The sequence below is a fragment of the Danio rerio genome, chromosome 6 (assembly GCF_049306965.1).
Source record: "Danio rerio strain Tuebingen ecotype United States chromosome 6, GRCz12tu, whole genome shotgun sequence".
Taxonomy (NCBI): domain Eukaryota; kingdom Metazoa; phylum Chordata; class Actinopteri; order Cypriniformes; family Danionidae; genus Danio; species Danio rerio.
The window spans coordinates 14832501-14843439 of record NC_133181.1 but is presented as its reverse complement, the minus strand read 5'-3'; the positions used below and the strand labels follow the sequence as shown (position 1 = coordinate 14843439).

General features: G+C 38.8%; 1 protein-coding gene across 7 annotated transcripts in view; it reads right to left on the bottom strand.

The window, feature by feature from the left end:
• Window positions 1–1482: 1482 nt before the first annotated feature.
• Window positions 1483–10939, bottom strand: part of tmem198ab (transmembrane protein 198ab) — a 90660-nt gene continuing 81203 nt past the window's right edge. For 6 of the 7 annotated variants that reach the window (XM_021476900.3, XM_073953091.1, NM_001033919.2 and 3 more), the window contains 3 exons: window positions 9016–9597; window positions 5030–5232; window positions 1483–2986 (listed from right to left, as the gene is read on the bottom strand). In XM_021476900.3, coding sequence (XP_021332575.1) covers window positions 2831–2986; window positions 5030–5232; window positions 9016–9597 — 941 coding nt within the window. In that variant the 3' untranslated portion in view covers window positions 1483–2830. Of the gene's footprint in view, window positions 2987–5029; window positions 6302–6428; window positions 9598–10939 lie in introns of all 7 variants that reach the window. The other variant, XR_012407387.1, reaches the window with a different exon arrangement.

Below are 10939 nucleotides of genomic sequence, written 5' to 3'. Positions count from 1 at the left end.
CGTTATTGTGTCTCATCTCTGTTTGTACATCTAGAGCAGGGGTGCCCAAACTCAGTCCTGGAGGGCCAGTGTCCTGGAGAGTTTAGCTCCAACTTGCTTCGACATACCTGCCAGAAAGTTTCTAGTATACCTTGAAGGAGCTTGGTTCAGGCGTTTTATTAGGGTTGAAGCTAAACTCTCCAGGACCGAGTTTGGACACCCCAGATCTAGAGCTATGGAGAAACATATTAGAATTTTTTTTTTTTTCTTAAGAGACTATTTACATTCTCAGTTGCTCTTGACTTATTAGGTATGGGATTTATTTGTTCAAACTTTTTCCCCTTTATAAAACAAAATTCAGAAAAAAAAAAAAAAAAAAACAACTGTATTGTGTTTTGTGAAAATTAAAATAATCCGGGCTAAAACAGCATTAAAAATATTAGGTTCAGAAGAAACGTCATCAGTAGTTACAGAATAAAAATAAAATGAGATTCAAAGAAACTGGAATGTATTTAACCGGTTTCTTCATAATTTCCACAGCTGTAAAGGAGAATAAAAAACACCTCAAGCTATGGAGGGTAAAGATTTAGGACACCATTTAAATTTTCAGTTGCTCTGGATTTTACACCTCTGGATTAGGTGTATTTTTTGTTTTATTCTATAAAGGTTTTAATATTTTTTTTTAAAAATTTGCTTTTCTTCTCAAGATCATTTTTTTTTTGTCCACCTCAAAAAATAAAATAAAGATAATTCTCAACACTTCTGAACTTCATATTTTACAGTAAAAAAAACACCTAAAGCTACAGAGAATTTATTATTTTTTTTTAAAGAGACTGCATTTATTAGGATTAACTTTTATTTATTCTATAAAGGTCTTATAATTTTTCTTCTTAATATCATTTTTTAATCGCAAAAAAATAAATAAAAAATGTTGAACACTTCTGAACTTAAAACAACACTATTTGTGTTAATTTATGCAACAACCTCCTCCCCAAAATTAGTTTTAAATTAGTTTAAGTTCAGAAGAAATGTCATCAGTATTTAACAGAATAAAAATAAAATTAAAATCAAAATTAAAATTAAATCCAAACAAACGGATTTTTTCTTTTTTAAAGTATTAAAAAACCCCTAAAGCTAAAGAGAAAAATAATTGAAAATATTTTTAAGAGACTATTCAAATTCTCAGTTGCTCTGGATTTAATAGTTACATTTTTTGTTTTGTTCTATAAAGGTCTTTTAAATATTTCCTAATATCATTTGATTTCAATCCAAAAAATAAATTAATAAATCCTAACACTTCTGAACTTAAAACAAAAGTATTGTCTGTTAATTTATGCAACAACCTCCTCCCCAGAATTTAAGTTTAGAAGAAATGTCATCAGTAGTTAAAGGAATAAAGCTAAAACTAAACCGAATTTTTAAAACTGGTTTCTTCATATTTTCCTGTATAAAAAAAAGCACAAGAAATAAAGTCAGATGAATCATAGATGACAAAAGACGCAGTGATTTCACAAAGTTTACCATAATAAGCAGGCCCATACAAACACATGCTGTTGTACAGTGTCCCAAAAAAGAAGGAAAGAGTCAATGTCAGATTGTCAAAGGTTTCATTGCATGTGGACTTCCCGTCTTTAAGACTACACTCTGTTATTAGACAGTAAATGATAAAGAAAAACATGACTGAATGAACACACAAATAAATACCACCATTTATCCACCTGCCAGGACTCGCAATCCCTTAAAGAAAATCAATTCGAAGTAAACAGATATCTAATAAATATGAGGCCATGTTGAAATGGTTATACTAAATATGCATTGTATGTACACAACATAGATTAAAAACGAAAAAAGTGAGAGGAAGAAAGAGACACCACAGCTTGTTTCAGTTGTTTGTATGAAGACTGAAAATGATGGTGGTTATGTCATGCAAGTTTTGCCCCAAAGGATCGCGGGGGTCTTTTTTTAGTTTTGCTCCTCAGCCATAATCACGTCCCGCAAATGCTGACTTGCAAACTAGTTTAACACACTGCAGTGACTGAACAGTCATGGTGACGTCCCTGTTGCGCTTTTCAAACTACGTCCTCACGATTCATAGTGGTCCCCCACCCCAAACCTTCATTTGGCGCTGTCCCTGAGTATCATCTTCCCTCTTTTCCGTTGGCTTCATCACCAGGCGTTCAGCTCTGCGTCCCAGAGTGGCTCTGATCAGCAATAATATGGCTCTTTGCCCTACAGCCTTTCTGAAACAAGGCTAAGGAGGTTAAATTCTCCTGAGAGGGAGTTTCTCACTGGTGTCTCCAAGGCACCCCTGCTTGACGTTTTTTTTTTTTTTTTTGGTACGGTCCTGGGCCAGAAAGCGGGATCTCACAGTACAAAAACACTGGTGCTGGAATCCACGGACTTTACTATGACACACTTTAAAATGGGAGTCAGCATTAAGAGAACGAAGACGAGATTGAGCACCGACTGATGAATTCGTCACAAACGGAAACGAGACATCGATGAACACGAATTCACCACACTGAACGCTTCGACAGAAATGGAGCCCAGTTAGTTTAGTTTAGTCGATAGTGGTTTGTATAGTAAGTGAACAGAATGCCACACTTCAGGCACATGTTCGGGTAAAGTGTGTTAGTGTTATTGTGTGTGTTTGAAAGCAGCTCTTCGATACAACCGTGGTCTCAGAATGAGGCGTCCAGTATTTTAATAGTTACAAGTGCTTGAATTGTTTGTTTATTTGTCCCGAATGGTGAGGGGACCCGAGCCTCTGTGCGTGCGAGACTCCGGGTCAGGTCAGCACCGGATTTGTGTTTGTGTGTGTGTGTGTGTGTTTATTTGTAAGTAAGAGTGGTCAGACCCGGACGTGTGGTCCAACCCCAGCAGTGAGCGGGACGGTGGAGCCACAGTCATAGTCCATATCCACACTTGTGTGGCCTGAAGGCATCAGTCCACCTACTGGATAAGCACGACCATCCACCTGACGGTCCCGGAAACTCTGGATATAGCTCTGTTGGAGAGAAAAACACAGAGTTGAAGTCATAATTATCAGCCCACCTGTGTATTTCCCCCCCAATATGCGTTTTAAACTTTTTTTACAACACATTTCTGAACATAATAGTTTTAGTGACTATTAAGTGATTTCTTTTATCTTTGCCATGATGACAGTGCGTAATATTTTACTAGATAAATTTCAAGATACTAGTAATCAGCTTAAAAGGTGCAATTTAAAGGCTTAACTAGTTTAATTAAGCAAATTAGGCAAATCAATGTTTAATGGTTTGTTCTGTAGACAAATTGAAAAAAAATATTGTTTAAAACGGCTGATTTAGACCCTAAAATGTTTTTTTTTTATATATTAAAAACTATTTTAATTCTAGCCAAAATAAAACAAATAAGACTTTTTGCAGAAGAAATACTGTGAAAAATTCCTTGCTCTGTTAAACATCCTTTGGGAAATATAAAAAATGTATATATTAAAAAAAAAAAAAAAAAAAAAAATCTCAAGAGGGTTAATAATTTAGATATAATAATAATTAGATATAGACAGATATATTCAAAATTTTACTGCAAAATATATATTTTTAAAAAAATGTTGGAAACAAGCTTCCATAGAAGCCACAGTGTAATTGTGGTTTGCATAAAAAATTGTATACATTAACAGGTCTTCTGAGAGTCAAGTCACCATTACAATGTAGATTGTCAACTATACTCACACCTGTTAAACAGCAGTTCCTTTATTATTATTACAACATAGTTCCTTGCTATATCAGCCTAGAAAATGGCAACTTATTTGCTGTTGGTCTAAGCACATGGTGTAACTAAGTCAAGCGAATTTATCAAAACATTATTTTTTTTTGAGCAAGATGCTAATGGTCTAATCAGATTTAATGGTTTATGCTAAGCTACGCTAAAAAAAGTTCTTACCAGACACAAATATTTACATTAGATGTAGCCTACCCTATTGTTGTCTATTGGAAGGAATGAGTAAATGGAGCCACCATTTTAGTACAGTGTAGCGCTCCTTTACAATTAATGCGAGACCAAGGTGCAGTGGAGGACTGTGGCTATCCAGAGCCAGAGACATACACATATATCTATGATTGTGAGATTTCTTGGTGGTCAGTTAGTAAACATTTTTTTTAAATTACGAATACATTTTTTCCCCAATTTTTGTTTAGCGGAGAGAAGATTTTTTTCAACACATTTCTTAACAATAGTTTTAATAACTCATTTCTAATAACTGATTAATTAATTAATTAATTATTATTGTTTGTGTGTGTGTGTGTGTGTGTGTGTGTGTGTGTGTGTGTGTGTGTGTTTAACAGAAGAGTGAAACTCAGTCAGTCCCGAAACAACTGGATGGTGAGGGGATGATTTGAATGCAATTAAATACAACTACACTATCATAGAAATTCTTTCAGTGTTTGAATGGCATTTGTTTTCACTTTCAATGTATTGTTTTTTAGCCACAAGCTCCATTATAGCCATGAGCCGATAACTGGTTTCAAGGTTTACCTTTTTATGACTATTTTATTTAGTTTTTTAGGGCAACAGTATCTCCAACAGAAAAGGACCACCTAGATCCAAAGCTACTTGTCAGCTCACGATTCAGGAGACATTTGAAAAACAGAATGGCTTATACACCGACAACCAAACCAATCATGCTATAGACCTGAACAGTGCAGTGGCTTACTTTATATCCAAAGAAAACTAAGTTATCCAAAGATGCCTTTTTAAGTTGTTGTGTTTTTGAACTAATGATTTATTTGAACTATTTAGCCTGACATGTTTACAGGTACAAACTATTTCAAATGTTTCTTAAAATAAAATATATTGTGTTCAATGGGGGAAAAGTAGTAATTTGTTTTTACACAGACATTTAAAAAGAACACTTTAGCAGTAATCACAATAGCGTCATACCGTGATATTTCTACCTAAGCTTATACCATCAGAATCTTATGCCTACTCTACTACTGTCCCTCCAGTATGTATGCGTGAATAGACTGGAGTGCTGTAGGTTCGCATGTGGAGGAGGTGTATGTGGACTCACAGGAGAAAGCACGTCTCCATCGAAGCGTCGTATAGGGTTGGGTTTTCTGCGGTAGGCAGGCTCCGGATGCAGAGCTTTGGCAGCATGCGTGTGCTGTGCGCTCTGCGGCTGCTTCCTCTTCTTCTTCCTGCTGCTCTCCCGCCTCTCCTCTTTCTGACGAATACGCATGAGCTGAACCCGCCGCTGCTGACGACTGATCATCACTGACAAACAGACAAAGACCAGCATTAACACGCATTTTGAACATTATAAGACATTAAACTTCACATGATCATGTTGTAGATCTTCTCATGTTCTCTTTCTATACAACTAAAGTGAATGAGAGTGTGTGTGAATAGGGATAGCACACAATAGATTATTCTGAAGTCATAATTCATGTGATCAAAATGGTTTTATTTCATCCAGATTCACCATTAAAAGACAAATAAAATAAGAAATAAATTCTAAACTGTGAGAAAGTCTTACCAGCAATAATCTAAACTGTGAGAAAAGTACAAACAGAAAGTTTATTTCTTGAAAATATGTGATGCAATATGTTTTTAGGAATCGCAGAACATTCTCACAACTGCATGAAAGGTCTGCCTAGCGTAGACTGCAGGAATTAGTTTGCTTTATTTGAGAATAATAAATTTCGTAACTGAACTAAGGTTAATATCTTGTTGTTTCAAGGGGTTTCCCTTCCTGCAATTTTATAGGGTATTTTATAAGAGTGCTTATAATATTAATACTCACAACTAACTTGTTAACAAGACTGTAAAACTTTATAAGCCACATTTTAGGCATAATAACAAGATTTTAAAAATGCTTTCTCTTTAAGGTTGTAAGTTTTCGACTCTTCTAAAGCATAAAAATACTTTAATACGTTTGAAGATATATAAGAAACATGCTAAGTGAACATTTTTGTTTATCTGAAAAACAGGCAGACTCGGGTACGGTTCACATGTGCGCACCTGAGTTCAGAAGACACGTTTACACTAGCTAAACGTACCGTACTATGACGTTAAACGAACCCGGGTGCAGACCAAAAGTGGACTAAAAGTGCTAGTGTGAGAGCACCCTAATGCCTAGTTCAGACAGCATGATTTTAGCCCCGATTTTGTCTCGCCGACAGGTTTTGAGAAATCGCCGACAAATGCCTGAAATCACAGGCAAATCGCTGCTCGTGCACGTGAGTGACAATCACACAGTATGAACTATCAAAGAAGCGATCTGAGAGAATCGCCGATGAGTCGCCGATGCCTGCGAGATATTTGGTGTGCTAAATATCTGGAGCTGTCGGCGATTCAAATCATGCCGTGTGAATTGAGTTTTGACTGAAAATAACATCGGCGATCGCCTACAGCCAATGAGAGAGCAGCATTCACTTGTGTGTGCGTGTGTGTGTATAACTGCTGCAGGCCAGCGGGAGGCTGGGGGAGAAGTTAAAAGCGCTCATTTTCGGTTTGTTTGGACCCACGAAATGGAGGAAAAACCAGTGGAGGTTTGACAGGACTCAGGAGCAACAGTGTCTGTTTGACGTTTCATACAGAAATAAATTAGTTTATTATCAACGTTGAGGAGAAATGGCTAATTCCCTTTAAACCCAGGTGAGCAAATATGTACATTTTCTACCCCATTAAAGGCTTCTTTCTCATTATGTAGTTAATAAAAAAAGATATACTATGTGTTTTTGGCTGTGAGACGTAGTTCGGACGAACTTGTCGGCGATTTTTCCTATAGTAAAGTCATGCAATGTGAAAGTCCCTGTCGTGTCGCCGATCCATCTTGCAGTGTAAACAAAGCAGCGAAGAAACGCTAGCCCAGATAGTCAAGCAGTGTGAAAACATCTGTGACACGACTACTGTGAAAATCATGCAGTCTGAACTCGGCATAAGAAACATTGTGGCCAATGCACTGACTGAGATGTGCATAATAATGATCTAATGTGCAATGCAACAGTTGGTGTTTTGTTCTGATTGGAAAGTTAGTTTTTCACAGGGATATTACACTCACAACTATAGCCAATCATGTTTGAGGCTCACAGCATGTCATGTCTAGGTATATCCAGTTTTTTTCATTCTATTGCACCTTTAAAATAAAGTAAAATTTAAATTCATTTATAAAGTGTGCTTCAAACATGTGAGTGGGCTTGACAAACCGAGAGGGGTCTGGATGCAGACCTGGTGCAGTGCAATCTGAGCTGCATCCAATGCTTTTTAATGGGCTCACCTAACCCCACCCCTAACCCTACCCCTCACAGTGACGTCACTCACTTCATTTGAGTGAATTGTGTCTGACATTGCATCGCTGAGTGATGCAATCTCAGCTTTGCATGATGCAATCTCAGCTTGCATCCAGATACTATTGGACAAACCACCTTTAGAAACACTCTTCTTTTTCTATAAAAAGAAAAAAAAACACTCCCCCTACTCTAGCACCTAATTCTCTGAGCACTAACAGTTCCTTTGTAAAACTTGCACTTTCTGTGTATACGGCAGTGTTGGGTCGAGAGACGATGCCATCATCCATCACCAATGGCTGATAGACATCACGATGCTGGGTCGGCATTGCAATCCTCTGCTCCACCTCTATCGCAGCAGCAACCGCTCGCGAAAAATATACAATTAGGCCCCGTTTACACTAATGGCATTTCAGAGTGAAAACAATCCACGTCCACACCAGCGTTTCATCTAGCATTTCAGAAAAGCCATCCGTCCACGCTATACTGCTGAAAAAGCACATCACGTAACTGTGACCACACACAGACACACAAACAACAAACACTATGTCATGCACTCTCGCATATGCACACGTCTGAGCTCCAGGCAGTCAGCGGGTGCTTTGAGCACAAAACCCCAGAGAGCAGTGCACGTCAGACAGTTTATTGATGATGTACCGCTGGATTGCATCTCCCTATAGTTGTTAAACGTGATATTTGATTAACCTTGTCTCTTTCTAACGACTCTTGGGCTTTTGAATCTATCAGGTAACGTGTCACAGCGTCAGTAAACTGCTTTATTCATTCACTTTCACGGTTGTACGCTAATTTTTGCAAAAACCTCAGATGCTGTTGGTTGGTTCCTGTTCCCTTTTTTACCAACCAAGTGTCAATCCCATTATAATGACACGGATCCCTCTGCCTATTCCTGTCATGCGAGTCCAGTGTAAAAAGTGATTGACAGGTGTTCATTTTTGTGTAACTTGTCTTTATTTATTTATGATTTGGTTATGGTAAAACAAAGACCATGTGGTCAGGTAGTTGAAACGGTGGGTTGCAAAAAATTAGTTTGTTATAAATTAATTATTCATAAATAATTAATTCACCCCTGCCTACGATGACATCATCCATCGCGATGTTTTACACTGGACATCCTACAATGCCGAATTGGTCAACATAGCCCAACCATAGTGTATGGCCTTTTCTTGTTGAATGTCTCCTCAATTGTGAGTCCCTTTAGAAACAAGCGTCTGCCAAATGACTAAACGTAAATGTAATGTTGTAAAAATTATTTTCAATTTCTTAAACCAATCATTTCATTTTACAAGACCTCAATGTATAATTAGAATTAACAGGTATATATTTAGCTTCGCATTTGTGTATATTCATCCTCAACATGCTGGCACTGCTGTTCACTTGTATTTACGGTATCACCTAAAATGTTCAACATTTTACCGAAAAAAAAAATCCTACATCTTTTATAACCTCAGAATTAATAAAAACATTTCACATTTGCGTGAACTACCCCTTAAAGAAGTTTGACATTAATACAAACCCTTTAGTAGACGCACACTTTCCTAAACCAGAAACAGACTCTCTCTGTGACCTGATGCTCAGCTCTGCGTGATTGTTTCAGTGCTCATTACTCACATGGGCCTGAGAGCACACCGACAGACAGGAACCATCTGCCGCTCTCCACACAAACACATTCACCCAATCCTCTCTACAGTACAGTAAATCTACAGGAACAGTGTGTGTCACATACTCCAAATGTCTGTCCCTGACTCACCCTTGGTGTGGGAGTAACCTTCCGCCGTCACCCTCCATTGCACCAACACTCCCAGCAGGGCGAGAGCAGGCCAGGCTCCCAGGACCACCCACGTCGTCCAGCACACCGGCTCCCGGGGGCCAGTCTTCACCCGCTCGTAAATATACCTCACCAAAGCGAAGAGCTCCACGAAATAATCAGTGGCTACAACGATGACCGCAGCTCCAAACACGGCTGTGGAGAGCGTGGTGAAGCATCTCTGCCACTGTAGGGTGAGAACGGCGAACAGCATGCCCAGGCCCAGCAGCACACCCAGGGGCACCCATACTGATCGCGGGGGGTTGGACGAGAGCTCCTCCATGCCGATCAGAGTCCCGATGCCCACCAGCAGGCCCAGGAGCAGCCCTACCATGAAGAGGCCAACGCTCCTCACCAGCATGGTAACCAGGCCGCAGAGGGTGCCGATGCCCAGGCCGATGCCCACACTAGCCTCCACGCTCAGCTGCGTGTCTAACACTCGCTCCTTGTAGCAGAGAAGGAAAATGATGACGGAGCCAAACATCAGTCCCGTCAGGAAGAGTACAGCTTTGAAACAGCGGTAACCTGCAATTGAGAGGAGGAACTCGAGGTTAGAGCTGAATTAAGAATTTTAACCCAGATTATTTAAAAAAAATAATAATAAAAAATGCACAGACATTTTTAGGTGGTCTCTCATTCTACCCCCTAATAACCATATGCACTATTAAATTATCCAAATTTAGTTTAAAAAGTGTAATTTAACTCATTCAACGCAATTAAAAATGATAAATAAGAAATGGCAATAAAATTTTTTAAAAATTATAAAATTTAGGCAAGGCAACTTAGCAATTTCCGTCGTTTCCGTCGTTCTTACCTATAAAGCTTTAAATAATTTAGGTCTTGTTTATTTAACCAACCTTCTGTCTCGCTACAATCCAACCCGCTCTTTAAGATCTCAAAACTCAGGGTGTCTGGTAGTACCTAGAATAGCAAAGTCAAGTAAAGGAGGTCGAGCCTCCTTATTTATGGCTCCTAAACTCTGAAATAGCCTTCCTGATAATGTCTGAGGCTCAGACACACTCTCGCAGTTCAAAAATAAATTAAGGACCTTTTTAGTATAGCATACACTCAGTCAGGAGATTGAGCATCATGGTATGATACATAATTGTGCTTCACGCAGGTTATCACATCTTGCTTATATACACTATGAACAGCAGCTACGCTAATTATTCTTTTTATTCTCTATTTCCAACAGTGGGATACTCATCCCAAGGCCCTCAGACTATGCAGCGCCACTGATTCGATCCAAGACCAGCGACGAGATGATCCCAAGGTTTCCATATCCTGGACCAGGGCATATCCTGAGCAGCTGCTGTGACAAGACGAGTCTTCGCTGAGGTACAGAATTCTCCAGCCTCCAGCGCCTAGACTGCAGCTCTGCACAAGACGTTTGGTCATAGGAGAAATGGTCGTGCTCGACTGAGCCTGGTTTCTCTTGAGGTTTTTTAATTCTTCACTTTCGCCAATTGGTGAACTTTTTATCTCGCCGCTTTTGCCACTGGCTTGTATGGTTCGGGATCTGTAGAGCCGCGCATTGATGGATTTGCTCTTCAGTGTTTGGACTCTCAGTAGTGATTATTAAACGCACGGAACTGAGCTAAACTGAACTGAACTTAAACACTGAAAACTGAACTGACACTGTTTCAATTTATGAATTCATTCAATTATGAAGCTGCTTTGACACAATTTACATTGTAAAAGCGCTATACAAATAAAGGTGAATTGAATTAATTTTCCCAAATCCATCATTTCAATGAACATTCGCAAACTGTATCGCAAACTTGTACGTTTGCAACTACACCTCTCGAGCTGTAGTTACAATCATAGCTTCTGTCTGTGTTCTATTCCCAGTTATCTCCTCTAAGCC